This window comes from Sorex araneus, chromosome 4 (assembly GCF_027595985.1).
Source record: "Sorex araneus isolate mSorAra2 chromosome 4, mSorAra2.pri, whole genome shotgun sequence".
NCBI classification, from domain to species: domain Eukaryota; kingdom Metazoa; phylum Chordata; class Mammalia; order Eulipotyphla; family Soricidae; genus Sorex; species Sorex araneus.
Window position 1 is genome coordinate 210,336,272 of NC_073305.1, and position 18,460 is coordinate 210,354,731.

General features: G+C 55.9%; 1 protein-coding gene across 1 annotated transcript in view; it reads left to right on the forward strand.

Annotated features, from left to right (window-relative positions):
• OTOA (otoancorin) overlaps window positions 1–18,460 on the forward strand; it is an 88,474-nt gene that overhangs the window by 34,535 nt on the left and 35,479 nt on the right. Inside the window, 10 exon segments of the mRNA XM_055136800.1 lie at window positions 1,006–1,096; window positions 1,098–1,130; window positions 2,642–2,857; window positions 5,303–5,470; window positions 6,782–6,922; window positions 8,598–8,656; window positions 8,839–8,956; window positions 11,182–11,255; window positions 16,592–16,727; window positions 17,671–17,861. Coding sequence (XP_054992775.1) covers window positions 1,006–1,096; window positions 1,098–1,130; window positions 2,642–2,857; window positions 5,303–5,470; window positions 6,782–6,922; window positions 8,598–8,656; window positions 8,839–8,956; window positions 11,182–11,255; window positions 16,592–16,727; window positions 17,671–17,861 — 1,227 coding nt within the window.

Consider the following 18,460-nt stretch of genomic DNA (forward strand, 5'->3'; position numbering starts at 1 on the left):
CCCGCCGTCCCCTCCCCCCGCCGTCCCCTCCCCCCTGCTGTCCCCTCCCCCCTGCTGTCCCCTCCCCCCCGCCATCCCCTCCCCCGCCATCCCCTCCCCCCCCGCCGTCCCCTCCCCCCCACGTCCCCCGTCCCCCGCCGTCCCCTCCCCCCGCCGTCCCCTCCCCCCCCTGCTGTCCCCTCCCCCCTGCTGTCCCCCCTGCTGTCCCCTCCCCCCCCGCCGCCCCCTCCCCCCACGTCCCCTCCCCCGCCGTCCCCTCCCCCCCGCTGTCCCCCCTGCTGTCCCCTCCCCCCCACCATCCCCTTCCCCCTGCTGTCCCCTCCCCCTGCTGTCCCCTCCCCCTATTGTCCCCCGCCGCCGCCGTCCCCTCCCCCCCGCCGTCCCCTCCCCCCCTGCCGTCCCCTCCCCCCGCCATCCCCTCCCCCCACCAGCCCTCACGCACCCCCATGGCGGGTCCACGGTCCCTGTGTTGCTTGTTACCATTAACGGGCTGGAATGACCAAAACTGCGTCAGGGAAAGGAGGTTCACGAGACTCGTGTCCCACCGTGGGCGCAGGAAGTCCTTGTGGGAGCGTTTGCCGGGCTGTGGCTGCGGCCGAGCCTTGGGTGCTGACGCTTTTCCCGTCGAGCTTGGCGGCTTCTCCGTCACATTCCAGCCACCCTGGTGCGCACGTCAGCCTTGTAGGGTGGGAAGATGTGCAGAAAATCCAGAATATCCAGCTGGGCAGTCCTGCGGAAGGACGGCGGCAGCCGTTTGGGCTATTTGGGGGAGGGGGTCTCTGTGTGGACTCAGCCCCCGTCTTGCCCCCCACCCCAGGGCGAGAGATGGCACCTTTGGGTGGGGTCCAGAGGCAGTTCCAGCCCCATCAGCGCGGCAGCTCACACGCGTGCTCTGCGCCTCAGTTGGCTCTTCTGTGAAAGGGGTCTGCGGCACAGTGCGGGGGGTCCCCGGTAGGGCTGTGATCGCACCCCCGCCCACCCCCTCCCCCGCTTCCCTCCCTGCAGGCTGGGGTTGCTCGTGTGCTTCTACGATGACCTGGAGCTGCTGGACGCTGCTGTGGCCCACGTCCTCCTTCACCAGATGATCAAGTGCAGCCCGCCTGAGGGGCTTCCAGGCCGGCGTCCAGAAGGTGCAGACCGGGCGCCGGGATCCAGACCCCCCCCCACCCCCCGCCGCCCCGTCCGCGGTTCACTAGCCAGAGAAAGGTCCCTGGCACAGCCAGAATTCCTGGTTTAGCTGCTTTGGTGTTTGGTTGGGGCCACACCGCGCGGTGCTCAGGGCTTACTCCTGGCTCTGTGCTCAGGGATTGCCCCCTGGCGGGGCTCAGGGGACCCTGTGGGGTGCTGGGGATTTGGCCCGTGCAAGGAAAGCGCCCTCCCCAATGTCCTAAGCCATGGGTCGTGACTCGGCTGCATAACTGAAGCTGGGGAGGTCATGGAAAATCTGGATTTTCCAAGATTTCTGAGCATGCCTGGACCAGAAAAAAAAATAATAATTCAGAAATCAGCCGCGTGCTCCTGGCAACCCTCGCTGGCCCGTGTCCCACTTCTTGGTCGGAAGGGGTGGCGAGGGGAAGAGGTTTAAGGAGCTCTGACCTCGAGGTCCCTTGGGCGGGTGCGGGGAAAGGGGGCGGCGCTGACTTGGGAGCCGCCAGGACCCGGGGAAGTTGCTTCTTTGGCTTCCCTCTGCTGCCCTCCAGTGGCCACTTCAGTATTGCCTCGCCCTTCTGGACGGGATGCTTTGTTTGCGGACCAGGTGTTGAACCTCTCCCAGGTTCGGTTTGGTTTTACAGAGGCGGGTGCAGCGCCCCCTCTGCTGGGAGCAGCTAGGAACTGCATCCGACTGTTCCTGAACTTGTCTAGTATCGCGCTAGGGAAGGAGGCCACAGAAAAACGCCAACACATCCTGAGATAACTGTTAAAGGTAAAACGCAGAATGGCACTCCGCCTCACAGACAACCACACAGAAACACCCAAGGTGCCCGTTTGCAGAGGCAGAAGAAGTCTTAGCGTTTGCACCAATGATTCATCCTGGTTGTTTCACGTTTTTTGGTTTCTTTTTTTTTTTCCGGCTCTTTGGAGTCAGAGCTGGTGATGCTCAGGGGTTACTCCTGGCTCTGCACTTGGGGGAATTACTCCTGACTCTGCATGGAGGAACCCTATGGGATGCCGGGAATTGAACCTGGGTCAGCCGCCTGCAGGGCAAACGCCCTTCCCGTTGTACTACCACTCTGTCCCCTCTGGTGGTTTCCAGGAGGTGAGGTTTTCCGGAGGCTTTCCTAGGCTTGCTGGTTACAGCTGAGCACCACGTTTTACAGGTTATAAAGGAGCTGCTACAAGCCCTGCATAGTTCACGACAGAAAAACAACCGTGGAAGCAGGTGCCCAGAGACTGAGATGGAATTAGGGGTAAAACAAGCAGCTTCCCGCTGCACGCCTCGGTTCGATTTCAGAGCGAGCTGATGTGTAGTTGAGGCACAAAGTGAATTGGCGCCACATGGAGGCGCAGGCCGGAGAGGCCACATTCTCAGCGGCCCCGTTCGGAGCCTGGGCTGGGCCGGGCTTCCTTGCACGCCTGGACAGAGAGGAGGCCACTCTCCCGCGTGCCCACCACCCTCATTCCAGCCCGCCCCTCCCTCCAGCTCAAAGCTGACCTCCTGGACATTGCCACGGAGAACCAGACCCTCAACGAGACGCTGGGTTCCCTGTCGGATGCCGTGGTGGGCCTGAGCCACGCCCAGCTGGAGTCGCTGTCCCCAGAGGCCGTGCACGCCGCCATCCCTACCCTCAACCAGGTCAATGGCTGGGCCAGGGGCCAGGTTGTCATCTTGTCTGCCAAGTACTTGGCCTACGAGAAGGTCAGTGGGGGGTGGGGGTGGGTGGAACTTTCTCGAACGTCCGAAGGGGTCAGCTTTACACTCTGACTCTTTCCTTCCTTCCTTCCTTCCTTCCTTCCTTCCTTCCTTCCTTCCTTCCTTCCTTCCTTCCTTCCTTCCTTCTTTCTTTCTTTCTTTCTTTCTTTCTTTCTTTCTTTCTTTCTTTCTTTCTTTCTCTTTCTTTCTCTCCTTTCTTTCCTTCTCTTCTTTCTTTCTTTCTCTTTCTTTCTTTCTTTCTTTCTTTCTTTCTTTCTTTCTTTCTTTCTTTCTTTCTTTCTTTCTTTCTTTCTCTTTCTTTCTTTCTTTCTTTCTTTCTTTCTTTCTTTCTTTCTTTCTTTCTTTCTTTCTTTCTTTCTTCTTTCTTTCTTTTCTTTCTTTCTTTCTTTCTTTCTTTCTTTCTTTCTTTCTTTCTTTCTTTCTTTCTTTCTTTCTTTCTTTCTTTCTTTCTTTCTTTCTTTCTTTCTTTCTTTCTCTCTCTCTCACACACACACACACACACTCACAGTTCTGTCCATCCTAGCCCCAGACAAAAGGATGCTACTTTCCTGGCCTCCAGCTCCCCCGTCCGTGACCTAGAAAGATTTTTACTAAGAAGTCAAGATCTAGAAGGTCTTGTCTGCCTTGGGGGCGCTGAGGCTCTCTGTCCTACAGAATGTGATGCAAGGATTCCCACCCCCCCCACACACACACGCTCTCCTTTTGGGAGGCCCTTTGATGGTGCTCAGGGGCTATTCCTGGCCCTGTGCTCAGGACTGACCCCTGGTGGTTCTCCGGGGAACATCAGTGGTGTCAGAGATTTGACCCTGAGTCTGGGCAAAGGAAAGCCCTGAACTGTCTCTCCGGGCCCCGCTCTCTTTCCCGGAGAGCCAAGGAAAGCCCCTGGGTCGAAGGAAAGTCCTCGCCACCTTCCTGCTCGTGGGGGGAGGAAGTCAAGAGCAGATCAGCGAACAGCACCCGCTGCATCTGCCCGGACGTGTAGACCGCATCCAGAGACACTTATTTCAACTCTGAGTTCCCTCTGGGGCTGGCAGGACTGGGTAGGCAGCCACGGAGCCGGCCCGAAGGGGGCTGGGCCGGCCCCTTCCTGCTGCTTGGCGGGACCCAGAAACAGCGGGTGTTAAAGACAAAACAAAGAACCAGAAACTCAAATCTGGATCTTTGGTTTGTTTCTGTTTTGGGGCCACATGCTGCAGGACTCAGGGCTGACTCCCAGCTCTGCGCTCGGGGCTCACTCCCGGTTCTGTGCTCAGGGATGACTCCTGGCTCTGTGCTCGGGGGTCTCTCCTGGCTCTGTGCTCAGGGGTCTCTCCTGGCTCTGTGCTCAGGGATCTCTCCTGGCTCTGTGCTCAGGGCTCGCTTCTGGTTCTGTGCTCAGGGCTGACTCCCATCTCTGTGCTCGGGGCTGACTCCTGGCTCTGTACTCGGGGCTAACTCCCAGCTCTGTGCTCGGGGCACACTCCTGGCTCTGTGCTCAGGGCTCACTCCTGGCTCTGTGCTCGGGGCTCACGCCTGGTGAGCTGGGAAACCACGTGTGATTGAACCAGATAGACATGTGAAGGCAAGTGCCTTGACTCCTATACTATCTCTTCAACCCCTGAACCCAGATCTTATTTTAATATTGTTTTTGCTTTTGAGCCACACCTGCAGGTGCTCAGGAATTACTCCTGGCTCTGTGCTCAGGAATTACTCCTGGCGGTGCTCAGGGGGACCATATGGGATGCTGAGTGTTGAATCTGGGCTGGCCTTGTGCAAGGCAAGCTCACTGCCCGCAGTGCAATCGCTCCAGCCCTGCACCCGGATTTTAAAAGTTCCTCCCACTTAAAAATGTTGGGTTCAAAATGAACACGAGAACACACCCCTCGCGTCTCCCCAACAGTCGTGTGTACCTGGGGACCTTGCTGTCTGTGCCAGGGTAGCCTCACCAAGTGGCCTCACAGTTTCTTTTCTGCCTGTTCTTTCCTGAGTGAGGAAGGTTCAGGGGCTGGCTCCCTTCACTGCCCAGTCGCCCCCTGCTGGAAGCGGGAGGCAGCGCAAGAGCACTGGGAGCTCTGCTGGGAGCAGGAGGGAGTGTTGGAAAGCACCACGCCCTCTGCTGGGAGCGGGAGGGGGTGTTGGAGAGCACTGGCGCCCTCTGCTGGGAGCGGGAGGGGGTGTTGGAGAGCACTGGCGCCCTCTGCTGGGAATGGGAGGGAGTATTGGAAAGCACTGGCACCCTCTGCTGGGAGCGAGAGGGAGCACCAGCGCCCTCTGCTGGGAGCGGGAGTGTTGGAGAGCACTGGCGCCCTCTGCTGGGAGCAGGAGGGAGTGCTGTACAGGACTGGCGCCCTCTGCTGGGAGTGGGAGTGTTGGAGAGCACCGGCTCCCCCTGCTGGGAGCGGGAGGGATCTTTGGAGAGCCGTGAGCTCTCAGCGGGCTGGGCCTCCCCAGGTGCTGTCCTTCCACAACGTGAGCCAGCTGGGCGTGCTGCTGCCCGGGGTGGGCACCCAGGCCCTCCACGCCATGGAGCGCAGGGACCTCGTGCAGCTGCTCTGGAGCACCAGCTCCCTGCACCTGTCGGCACTGTCTACGGCCCAGCAGCTGGGCATCCTCAGCAAGGTGAGAGACGGTCCTTGGGTCTTGGCGCTGGGACTCGGGGAGGCGACCGATGAACTTGACCTCCCGGGCCCACGTCACGGTTCCTCTCAGTGTCACACTGGAAGACTTTCCTTTATTAAAGGATCATTACTTTGAGCCTTTTTGGGGTGACACCCGAGGGTGCTCAGAGGTTACTCCTGGCTCTGCACTGAGGAATTACTCCTGGCTGGCCTCAGGAGACCACGCGGGATGCCAGGTTTTTCAGACCTAAAGATGGATTTAAAACCCACGGAGCCTGGAGCTCGGACAGCGGTTCCTTCACGGCCCATGAGGTCCCCCAGCATGGCCAGTGCTGCCTGGGAGGCCCCAGCAGCCGGGGCGCCCAGACATCCCCAGAGCCCCAGGGTCCTTGCAAGCAGCACCTCATCCCCAGGCCCCTGCATCGAACTGATGGTCTGTCTGGTTGGCTGAGAGCGTCCAGCGGGCTCCTGGACCTTCAGAGCGTTGCTTGGAAGCTGCACCCCAACCCTCCACATCAAATCAGATCAAACCAAACCCCGAAGCTCCCACATGCTTCTCAAAGCCTCTCACTCAACCCGGAATCACTGTCACCTCCACTGTCGTTTTTGTCACCTCCACTGTGCTGGTGGTTGGGGTCACACCCAGAGGTGCTCTGGGGGTTACTCCTGGCTCTGCACTCAGAAATTACTCCTGGAAGTGGTTGGGGGCGCATATAGGATGCTGGGGATCGAACCCAGGTCTGCCATGTGCAAGGCAAAAATGCCCTCCCCTCTTTCTCTTTTTTTTTCTTTTTGAGTCACACCTGGCAATGCACAGGCTCATGCACTCAGGAATTACTCCTGGCGGTGCTCAGGGGACCATATGGGATGCTGGGAATCGAACCGGGGTTGGCCACATGCAAGACAAACACCCTACCCGCTGTGCTATTGCTCCAGCTGCCCCCCCCACCCCGTCTCTTTGACCCCTCACATCCCACTGTTTTATATTCTCACCGGGGCCACTGGGCCTCCTGGTCAACCAGGTCTGCAGTGTTCAGTGAAAGAATCTCTTACCAATCTCCACACAGAGGACCAACACAATGCAGAGGACAGGGCATGGGTGGGGGGCTAACCTGAGGAGCGTGGGGGCCGGGACTGAGACCCTTCTCCTCGACGTGGAACAACTGAGTTGTTAAGCCTCAGTTTCCTTGCCTGTAAGATGGGCTTGAGGAACCTCCCCGCCTCTGAAGGCTGCTTCACAGACCTGGTGCGTTTCCTGGCGGGGGCCTTCCCCCCACCAGCTGCTTCTCCTGCTTCTTCTCACTTCTGGCAGGTGCTGGAGGCAGGAGACAGGCCTCCAGGCGTCCTGGAGATCCCAGGGGCTCTCTTTAAGCAAGTGTCTCTCTTCGACGTGTGGAGGGAACCTGGACTCAACGCCACAGTCCTGAAGGAAAAGGAGCTTCGGAGGAGTCAGGTGTGTGTGTGTGTGTGTGTGTGTGTGTGTGTGTGTGTGTGTGTGTGTGTGTGTGTGTGACCGGCACCAGGATCATCACTGTCGATTTCCAGCTCCCAGGGAAGTTCTGTTTGCAGGTCCGACTGCTGAGAGGAATGGATGCCGGCCTGAGGAGGCTCAGGGGGTGGGATGGCCTGGCAGGAAGAAACCAGACGGACCCAAGCATGAATTGGGGCGTCTCTGTTGTTCATTATTATTTTGGGGGGAGGATTACTTCCCCTTGGCCTCAGTATTGCCATGTGCAAAATAGGGGTCATTTCTCAGCGGGTCAGTGCGGGAAGATGCCCGGGTGGGGACAGGTGTGCCCGTGTCCGACCTCAGCCCCCCAGTGGGGGCGGCTGATGGAGGCACCTCCTGGGAACAGGCCCCAGGATTCTGGCCCTGAGGCATGCTGGGCCAGGCACATGCTCCCTCTCGCTGCCCCAGGCCTGTGTGCTGGGCCGCAGATGACACGCTAAATACAGCAACGGCCCTGGGCGGATAAAGGACGCCCACCCTGCCTGCCCACACCCCTGGGAGGAACGTGACCTTATCGGGAGAGAAGGTCTTTGCAGCTCACATCCGGAGAAGCTCTGAGACCAGACATCGATTACCTGCTCCCCCCGTTACCCAGTGCCGCGTGGCTTCCTGAGCGCAGGCGAGGACAGCAGGGACGCACGTGGGCAAGAGACATTAGAATCGCCCAGGGCTGGCGGACAGAATGCAGAGGGGAGACATTTCTTTCGGCTTTTTTTTTTTTTTGGAAAGGGCTGCTGGGAGCTGTTCCTGCTCGGGGAGCACCGTGCAGGGCTGGGGTTCCCTCATGCAGAGCTTCAGTTCCAGCCCCCTGAGCCCTCCCCCGGGCCCCCCTTTCTGTTGTCTTAAGCCCCAGCTCTCCCTGTCAGGAGGAGGCCACCCCTTAGGTCGTGGAGGCCCCAGATGGTCCCTGCTCCCCAGCCCCCGCCTCCACCGTCTGGCTGTCACATGCATCTGTCACGTGTGTCTGCCCTGTGCTTCTGTCATGTGTGTCTGTCACGTGCAGCTGCCACGTGTGTCTGTCACGTGTCTCTCACATGCTGCTGACATGTGCTTCTGTCACGTGTGTCTGTCACATGCAGCTGCCACGTGTGTCTGTCACGTGTCTCTCACATGCTGCTGACATGTGCTTCTGTCACGTGTGTCTGTCACATGCAGCTGCCACGTGCTTCTGTCATGTGTCTCTCACATGCTGCTGCCATGTGCTTCTGTCACGTGTGTCTGTCACATGCTGCTGACATGTGCTTCTGTCACATGCTGCTGACATGTGCTTCTGTCATGTGCAGCTGCCACATGCAGCTGCCATGTGCGTCTGTCACGTGTCTCTCACATGCTGCTGACATGTGCTTCTGTCACGTGTGTCTGTCACGTGCAGCTGCCACGTGCTTCTGTCACATGCGTCTATCTATGCCTTCAGTCTGCAGGGTACCTTTGGCTGCCCTGCTAAGACAGACCCTTTTAGGTCGCACCAGGTGGTCGGTGCTTGTCTTTGCTTCCCCTTTGCTGTGAACTGTAGTCCCCGCTCCTGCAGGGCCACCCCAGCCTCAGTCTTCCCATCTGTCAAATGGGATCGCAGCCTGTTTCCCGCGGGGCTCCATCCTCAACCATTCTGTCCCCCCAGGCCTTGTTCCTGTACGAGCACCTGTCCAGGGCCCCTGGCAGGCCCGAGGAGCTCCTCAGGTAGGCGGGCCTCGGCCTGGGGGCTGTGAGTGCGTCGGGGTCCCAGTCGCCTGGTTTCTGAGGAGGGAGGTTGGTCGGGCCCATGTGTAGCCTGTGGCGAGCAGACCTGCCCTCAGCCTCCCCGTCTCCATCTCTCCCGTCCCTCTGTCCGTCTCCTCCCAGCTCCCTCGTTCTGTCTCCAGCACAGGGCAGCTGCTCAAGGGCGTGACGTGCCCCCACCTGGGCGCCATGAGCAAGGACTCCTTCCTGGCCCACTGCCAGTATTTCGAGGACAACCTTTCCCTGCTGTCACCATACCAGGTACCCTCCGTGCCGGTTCTCCTGCTCCTCCTCTCTCCGTCCTCTTCCTCTCTCCGTAACCCCTGCCGCCAGGCTCCAGGGCGGCTGTGGCACTGCAAATACTTTCACCAGGTGATTTCGATGCAAGTAACGATGTGCGTTCAAGACCCAGGGTACTCAGGGACTACTCCTGGCTCTGTGCTCAGGAGTGACTCCTTAGAGGGTGCTCAGGGGACCAGATGAGGTGCTGGGGATTGATCTAAGCACAGTTGTGTGCAGGACTAATGACCTATCCACTGTGCTATCTTTCTGGCCCCCAAGTCCCTTTTTTGGAAGAGGCTAAATAGTCACATCTCTACAGCCAGAGATTCCCAAATTTTCAGGCTGGAACCTGACAATACCGCCAGGGGGTAGCGAGATCCTCCTGTGCGCCCATGAGGGTGCTGCGCCCCCCGGGGGCTGAGGGGGTCTTCAGCGTCGGCTTCCCGGGCTGCCCTGGAATGGCGTCAGGGCTCTGGAGAGTGGTTCTGTTCTCCACTTTGCCCGCGGTGCTACCTCCCCGGTCCTGCGTCTTTAAAGCTGATTTGAGCAAAACTCAATTGCACTAACTGCACCCAAGCAGAAGCGGCAAGAAGCTCTGGCGGAGAAAAAGTATAAGAGGGAGAAAAGGGATCGTGGGGGCCGGAGAAGCAGTACGGTGGGTAGGGCACTTGCCGGGTGTGGGTTCAACCCCTGGCGTCCCGTATGGTCCCCCAAGCACTGTTAGGATCCTGAGCACAGTGCCAGGAGTAACCCCTGAGAATCACCGGGCGTGGCCCTCAAACGAACAAACCCAAAGGAAAAAGAAACCTTCTTTTCACCTTTCTTTTGAACTTTGTAAATCGGGGGCCACCCTAGTGATACTAGAACGACTGATATTGGGGGACCATTAGAGTGAAAACTGTCGGTGTTGGGGGTAGGATTCTGCCGGGGTGGACCTTGGAACGTGCTGTCACCTGGGGCATCTCCCAGCGCAAGGAAAGTTATTCAGAGTTTCAGACATACGGCGTCCCAGCACTGATGCCACCACTAGCGTCACCTTCCCCCCACTGCTGTCCCCAGGGTCCCTCCCTCGCCCCCCCCCCCACCCGGCCGCCTTCACAGGCCCCTCTTCAATTCGGCTGCTGTAGTTTGGGCCTCCTCTTCCCGGGGATGGTTCTGTGGCTCAGAGATGCGCAGACGCCGAGACGGCCGACATCCCTCCCCCCTGCCGCCCCTTCTCACGCCGCCTGCTCCCTTTCCTTCCCGGTCCGTCCGCTTCCTAGACCTCGGGGCCCAGAGGAAAGCCCTTGAGAGCGCGTGCCCCCTCGTCTTGCCCTGAACAGCACAGCTAAGTGAGAGCGTCCATGTGTAGAATGAAGGGTTTTGTTGCCCCCCGCCCCCGCCCCCGGCTGAAAGCCCAGTTGGCTTTTGTGACCACTGGAAGCATTTCTCGGCAGACGAAGGGCCCCTGACATTCACACCATGCATGAGTTGTGCAGTGAATGAACATATCTCAGCACGTGAATTCCCTTGATGCAGGTATAGACAAAACTGGAGAGGACTGGCTTACACGCACTAGACATGTGCATTACATAGTCATACAGATAGACATGCCATATTGGTACATATACATCACACATCATGTAATGTTATATATCACACACATTATATGTTTGTATATGTGTGTGTGTGATGTGTGTGTGTGTGTGTGTGTGTGTGTGTGTGTGTGTGTGTGGTAGAGCTTTACATCTATCTGGCTTATGGGCCATGCATGGCAGTGCTCAGGGATCACTCCTGGGAGAGCACTGAGACCACAGCCGGTGCCGGGGATCAGACGGAGGCTGGCCGCCTGCAAGGTGGTCTTAGCCCCTCGACTCTCCTTACCCCCTGCGCTGTCCCTCCAGCCCCGGCCTGGATGATATGTTTCTATCATCATCTCTTTCTTCTTTTCTTTCTGTTTTATTTTTATAAAGTTGTCCACAGTGGTTCATTGCAGATAATAGTCAAACACCAGTCCCGCCACCGTGCACCTTCCCGCCACCGTAAGAGGAAGGCGTGTGAAGAGTGTTGAGTTTCACCCTGGAGCCACTGGGGCTCTGTCATCGTCATGTCACCCTTTTATGACTGCCTCCGTTTCTCCCCCCGGGATCTGAGCACAGGAAGCACCTCTCGTGTTTGCGTTGCCCCGGCTGGGCCTGAACGCCGACGTGTGCTGAATCTTTCAGGTTAACTGCTTGGCCTGGAAGTACTGGGACATCGCCAGGTCCTCCATGCCACCGTTCCTCCTGGCTGCGCTCCCGTGAGTGAACATGGGGCCAGCCCTCAGAGTGTGTGTTGGGGGGGAGCGGGTGGATTCCCAGAGCTGAAGTGATGTCTTCCCTGCTGGGTGTCTGAGCAGCGGGCAGCAGTCTGGAGATGAGCCTTTGAGAGCCACGACTTAGATTCTGAGCCCCGCACAGACACGCAGGGATTCCAGAACCCAAAGGGAAGAAACCCACGCGTGAGTGAAGCACTTCCTGTCCGGCCGGGCCTCACAGCTCTACCCAGGCTGCAGGGCCGTTGAGGCTGCCGTGAGCCAAGAGAGTTTCTCCTGGAAGCAGCAGGGGCGGGGTGGGGGCGGGCACCCTGCTTTTCTTTTCTTTTCTTTTCTTTTCTTTTCTTTTCTTTTCTTTTCTTTTCTTTTCTTTTCTTTTCTTTTCTTTTCTTTTCTTTTCTTTTCCTTTTCTTTTCTTCTGTTCTCTTTTCTTCTCTTTTCTTTTCTTTTCTCTTCTCTTCTTTTCTCTTCCTTCCCTTCCCTTCCCTTCCCTTCCCTTCCCTTCCCTTCCCTTCCCTTCCCTTCCCTTCCCTTCCCTTCCCTTCCCTTCCTTTCCTTTTCCTTTCCTTTCCTTTCTTTTCTTTTCTTTTCTTTTCAACATAGGAGCACGGCTATTTATTCAGCCATTGATTAAGCTGATTGAACTGGGCATGAACTCCACATTGCTTCAAAAAAATTTTTTTTAATTGGATATCCATGAGATAGGCCATTATAAAGCTGTTCATAATTGAGTTTCAGTCATACATGATCCAGCGCCCATCCCTCCACCACCAGGGTACATTTCCCACCACCAGTGTCACCTGTTCCCCTACCACCATCCGGCAACACCCCCCACCCCCACCCCCAGCCTCCCACTTATTTATTTGTTCATTTATTTATTTGTTTAGTTGTTTATTGAATCACTGTGAGAACAGTTACAAAGCTTTCATACCCCCTCCCACTTCCCACCCTGCCTGTGTGGCAGATGATTTTCACTTTACTCTCCCTTTACTTTGATTACGTTCAATTTTTGACAGAAAACCCACTATTATTATTTGGAGTTTCCCTCCCCCCCAACAATCTGACCTGACGAAACATCATTAGATCATTTGTCTTCTATTGCTGATAACGAAGAACATATGATGTTGCACGGCCGCGAAAGTGGCTGTGTGATTTTGGAATTCTGATATTTTAGTAATTAACTCCAGAGGTATTTCTGCCAGCGGCCACTGCGTTCTGAGATTGGTTTGTGTGCCTCTGGGATTGTGACTGTTCAGGAGCTGAAGAGCTGTTTGTGGGCGGCCGCTCAGGGTCTCACTCGGACAGAGAACAGGGCCAGTTCTGCGTCCCCCCACCCCCCATCTCGAGATTCCCTGCGTGCCCCATCACTGCAAGCTCCTACCTCTCTGTCCAATTGGCCCTGAAAGGTGGCGGTCGCCATGCTGCCGCAAAGGGGAAAAGGCCGAGGGACAAAGACCCTTCCCCTCCCGGGGCTGCATGGGGCTGTAGCTTAGTTCACAGTCCAGGAGTATATCTGCCAGCAGCTGCTGTATTCCGAGATTGGTTTGTGTGCCTCTGGGATCATGGCCACTCAGGGGCAGGGGAGCCTTATCCCAGTTTGTTCAGCCATGCGTGGATCCGAGATTAAATGTGGCTTTTGATCTCTTTCGAGATTTATTTATGGGTCTCTGAAGCAAGGCCGGTAGCACAGCTTATAGGGAGGTGCTGGAGTTGGTTCGTGGGGGTGACTGCCAGTGCTCCCATGAGTATTGGTAAGTGAGAGGGAGGTAGCTCACCCCAATTCTGGGAAAGCCTGGAGATTTCAGTCACAAAACTCGCATACCAGAATTTTCAACAGATTATATCTTGGTGATGTCTGTGCAGCCTGTTTTTCTAATGTGACCCCAAAACTCTCTCTCCTTCTACCTTTCTCTGCTTCCCTCTCTTTCCTCTTGATGTGATTGTCTTCATTCATTTAAAACTTATTAGCTGAGTGTATACCATGTACTGTTGACAGAGATAAGTCAGTGACCCCCTTAAAGTCAACCCCAATCTCCTGGAAAGGGGGTGATGATGAGAAGACGGAGAGGTGTGAAGCCAACCTAACATCAAGCTGATATTTGGTTGAAAGCAATAGAACTTAAACTGGCAAAAAAGGAAATTTGGGTATAACTAACCTATAAGTTCAGGGATGGACTTCAGGCATGGCTGGATCCAGGGGGCTCAAATGACATTACCGGTTTGGCTTTTGATCCTGCTTTCCTCTGTAGCTTCTCTGTCAGGCATGCTTTTATTCCGGGGTAGCCTCTGGCAGCTAGGTCGCATCTTCTAGTTTCATAGACAGGGCAAATGAGACTTTCTTTTCCTTCTCAGTGGAGATCTTAGGGCTGGCTCTCTCTCTGGCCCAACTCAGGTGAGTTTGCTGTGCTTGAACCAACTAGTGAGGTGGGAAGGATGGACCACGTTGACTGGTTTAGGCCTGTATTGCACACCTGGGGCTAGGTGTGAAATGGGTTCTGCCGCATACCAGGTAGAGTGATTCTTGGGTATTCTCCAAGAAGTCCAGGTGCTGTTTGCGTGATATGGGTAATGAGCATGGAAAGGGAGTAGTATCACCTTCAGGCAGGGGGGTCTGAGGAGACTGAACTAGAAAGAAGGCATTGGGGTAAGCCTTCAAGATGGCCTCTCCTGGCTGGGCCCACGGGTGCTGTGGTGAACTCATGGAAGGAAAACACCCCTGGGCATTGGCAGAGTAGATCGGGAGAGAAGGCAGCACAGGGAAGGCTCAGTCCCTCTGGGAGACTCTTATGAGCCCATGGGTGCTCTGGGCTTGACTCTCTGGTCATTTCTTTCTTTTTTTTTTTTTAGTTTTCAGATTTTGCCTTTTATTCTACATTTTCACACTTAAACTTTAAATAATGTTCACACTTATGTATCTGGTGGGGTACACTGAGGCCATACTTCCAGATCAATGCACTTCAGGGCCATGGTATAAGAAGCATATGCACTAGGTCTTAGGCTATTAGCAAATCCTATTTGTAAGGATACTTATTTTTTTTGTTTTTTAATGATTTATTTATTTTTTAATTAGTGAGTCACAGTGAGGGTACAGTTACAGATTCACACATTTTCATGCTTGTTTTTCCCTCATGCAATGTTTGAGAGCCCGTCCCTCCACCAGTGTCCATTCTCCACCACCAATGAACCCAGTATTCCTCCCACCCCCCTATCCCATCCCCCCCACCCCACTCCGCCTCTGTGGCAGAGCATTCCAATTTGTTCTCTCTCTCTCCTTTTGGGTGTTGTGGTTTGCAGTAGGGGTATTGAGTGGTCATCCTGTTCAGTCTCTAGTCTACTTTCAGCGTGCATCTCCCTCCCCGCTCGGGATTTCCAATCACATTTTACTTGGTGCTCCCTTCTCTATCTGGGATGATTTTCCCCCAGCGTGTGAGGCTAGCTTCCAAGCCATGGAGCTAACCTCCTGGTATTATATACTACTATTCTTGGGTATTAGTCTCCTACTCTGCCATTTTATATTCCATAGATGAGTGCACTCTTTCTATGTCTGTCCCTCTCTTTCTGGCTCATTTCACTTAGCGTGATACTTTCCATGCTGATGAACTTTGCATATAAGTGGACTCTCTGGTCATTTCTTGGGAGCCTCATCACCACGGACCACACAGAGAGAGGGAGAAGGGAGACGGGGGGGGGGGGTGCTAGCTCTGGGCTGGCCCAGCTCTCTGCTTCTGCTCATGTACGGGTCAGCTCAGACAGCACCACCTTCTGTCCCCGCCACCGTTATTCTCCCTGCAGCATCTATTCTCTAGCGAAAATGACCCCCTTCATTCACTGGTGTGTGTGTGTGTGTGTGTGTGTGTGTGTGTGTGTGTGTGTGTGCGTGTTTCCTGCCTGATGCAGGAACCTGACCCTCCTGCTTTCTTCACAGAGACAGCTTCTGCCCAGGTAGCTGAGGCTCTGAAGATATTTGCAGGATGAGTAAAAAATGAACAAGTGGTGTCAGGAGAGGAGGAGCAAGAGCAGAGTCTGAGCAATCGTAGGGAGAGAGAGCACTGGCGGCTGATGGCGGAGCAGTGCCTGGGGCTTTAGGGAACTCACACAGAGAGGAGGACAGTGATGGGGTGGGGGAGGCGTATTGATTGGGTCTGGGGCCCCCAGGGGGCCATGTGGGTTCAGAGTGGACCTTGTCAATCCAGGCTTCCTCACCGTCTCCCCAGGAGGAAAAGTTTAATTTCTCCTGAAGGAGAGCGATCGCAAGGAGGAAGATTTTGCTGAGTAGGGTTGAACTTCAGTGGGTCATAAATCATCGTAATAATTCAAATATTTCTGCTCTTTCCCTCCTCTTTGCCAAACTGGCTTCTTCGTCTTAGGGGTGATATTGCCCTTAATGAGAACATAAGGTCGAAACCTTAGGTTCTGGTCTTGACACGGAACTGGAAGTCATTTCTCTTTCTCTTTGGAATCTCTCCTCATCTTTTTAATATTTTATCCTCTCTCCTATTTGTCTCTTCTGTTTCTTTATTTTTCTCCGCTCTGCCTTCACCAATCATCAGCCAAATGCTTTACGAGACCCTATTCTCTGGGTCAGTTTTCCTGGGGAACAGAAGACTTAATTTCCCCTGACCAAGAGTAGAAGGGCATGATGGGAAATTCCCTCCCGTCTCAACTCAAGAGGAGCATGATGACAAATTTCTCACCCATTGAAGAAGAGCATGATGGGAAGTTTGCTTCCCATTCAAGAAAGAAGAGCATCAGGCCAGAGCGAGAGCACAGCGGGTAGGGCGTTTGCCCTGCACGTGGCTGACCTGGGTTCGATCCCTGGCATCCCATACGGTCCCCTGAGCACTGCCAGGAGTAATTCCTGAGTGCAGAGCCAGGAGTAACCTCTGAGCATTGCCGAGTGTGACCCAAAAAGACAAAAAAAAAAAGCATAATGGGAGGTTTGTTCTCCCATAGAAGAAGAGCATGATGGGAAGTTTGTTTCTCACCCAAGAAAGAGGAGCATGATGGGAATTTTGTCCCACCCCTCCCAGAAGAAGAGCATGATGGGAAGTTTCCCATCCAAGAAAGAGGAGCACGATGGGAACTTTGTCCCTCTCCCCCGCCCCCTCCACCCCTAGAAGAAAAGCATGATGGGAAGTTTCTTTCCCAACTCCTAGAAGAGCTTGAGGAGTCCCAAGGTTGACCACCTGCCCAGACTCACTGGAGAGAACAAACCGCTGAGGCCCGTGCCTGTGCCCAGACTCTTGGCCACGTCGAGCCTGGTTTCAGGGGTGAACACAGAGCGGCCCCCGATTCCTTCCTTCTGTTCCGCCTGTCTCTAGGGCTCGCTACTTGGCTTCGGTCCCTGCGTCCCAGTGTGCACCCTTGCTGGCCAGCCTGGGCAAGAGGCAGCTGGACTCCTTGGTCCTGGATCCCCACAAGAAGAGTTTGGTCCTCCGGAAAGTGCAGCAGTGCCTGGTAAGGAGACTCGGCCACCCGGGCGACGCTTCCCCGCGCCCCCTCCCCTCCGGGGGTCTGTCGGCCCCGCAGAGCCCTCAGGAGATCCTGAACCCCTGAGCCTGCTGCAACGCCCAGAAGTTTCACTTCAAAGCCGGTTCTGTGGCCACTGGGTGGGGCACGGCACTGGCTCTGGAGGTGGCCAGCCCAGGGCCCAGATGGAAGGAGGCGGCACTGGGGGTCTGGGCAAGTCCTTCCCCTCCTGAGACTCAGTCTCCTCATCTGAAAAATGGCCCTGATGGCATTTCTGGTAGAGAATGATCCAGGCCACGCAGTAGGTGAGATGGGGCCGAGCAGCTGGCAGTGCCTCTGTGAAAAGTGAACGATGCTAGGACTGATCAGTCCATTCACTGGAGAGGGTGCAAGTAAGACTCATGAGCACTGAGATCGGAGCCCTGCATGCAGTGAGCACCCAGGAAATAGTAGCTCTTTTTCTTGGTTTGTTTCTGTCTTTTTGTGAAAGGACTTTAAAGCCTTCTGCGGTCAGACAGAGGCTCCCACGTGGCTCTTACTCACCCCATTTTGTGCTGACTCCCTGGGACTCCCCGACTTCTTCTTTTTTTTTTGGGTCACACCCGGCGATGCACAGGGGTTACTCCTGGCTCTGCACTCAGGAATTACCCCTGGCGGTGCTCAGGGGACCCTATGGGATGCTGGGAATCGAACCCGGATCGGCCGCGTGCAAGGCAAACGCCCTACCCGCTGTGCTATTGCTCCAGCCATCCTCGACTTCTGACGCCGGATCCCTTGGGGTGGAATCAGGCCCCGGGCCTATCTCCTGGGCACGGCAGGGCTGGATCTCAGGGCTGGACCCCTGGTGCGGCTCGAGGTTGGGGAGCCCTGCTAGGGCCTTCGTGGCCTTGAGCTGGCTGTGTCTTCCCGTCTGCGCCCCTGTGGGTTTCAGAACTACTCCGTCGTCGACGAGTATGACGTGGACATCATGGGCAGCCTACTCTGTCACCTGCCGGCCACTGTCATCTATCACGGGGTGGCCCCCAGGGCCTGGCCCACGGTCCTGTATGGCCTTGGACACTGTGCGGACCTGGGCCCTGACCAGAAGGTGGCGCTGAGGGTCAAGCTTCTGGAGCAGTTCGGGTGAGGATGGGTTGGGGTGCTGGGCTGAGGGGTGCTCAGTCTCCTGCTGAGAGCCCTCAAAACCTAGGGGGTCGGGGGCCAGAGAGAGAATATAGCAGGTAGGGCGCTTGCCTGGCACGTGGCTAACCTGGGTTCAATTCCCAGCATCCCACATGGTTCCCGGAGGCAGGAGTAACCCCTGAGCACCGCTGAGTGTGGCCCCCCAAATCAAACCAAACAAGTAATCACACAGGGTCTCAGCTTCCGATGAGGCCAGACACTTGCGTCTCTCCTGAAAGGGGCCCTTTCTCCTTCTGGGCTCAGATACCCCTGGCGCAAGAGCCGTGACCATGTTCTGTGGACCCCCGAACATGGAGGCATCTGGAGAGGGAGCGAGGTTTGAAAAGATGGCGCTTACCTTGGCACAGGTGTGGTGCTGTTTTTGCAGACCATAAAACCATGACAGTCGTATAAATAACGGTGCTCCTGTCGGCCTTGGCCAAGAGCAAACTTCCAGCAGGGGGAACAGAGCGGTTCTCTCTCTGGAGTTTTCAGAAGTCAGGCCAGATCCTAGGAGAGGTACATCCACATTCCCAGGGATGACTCTACTTGGTCAACCT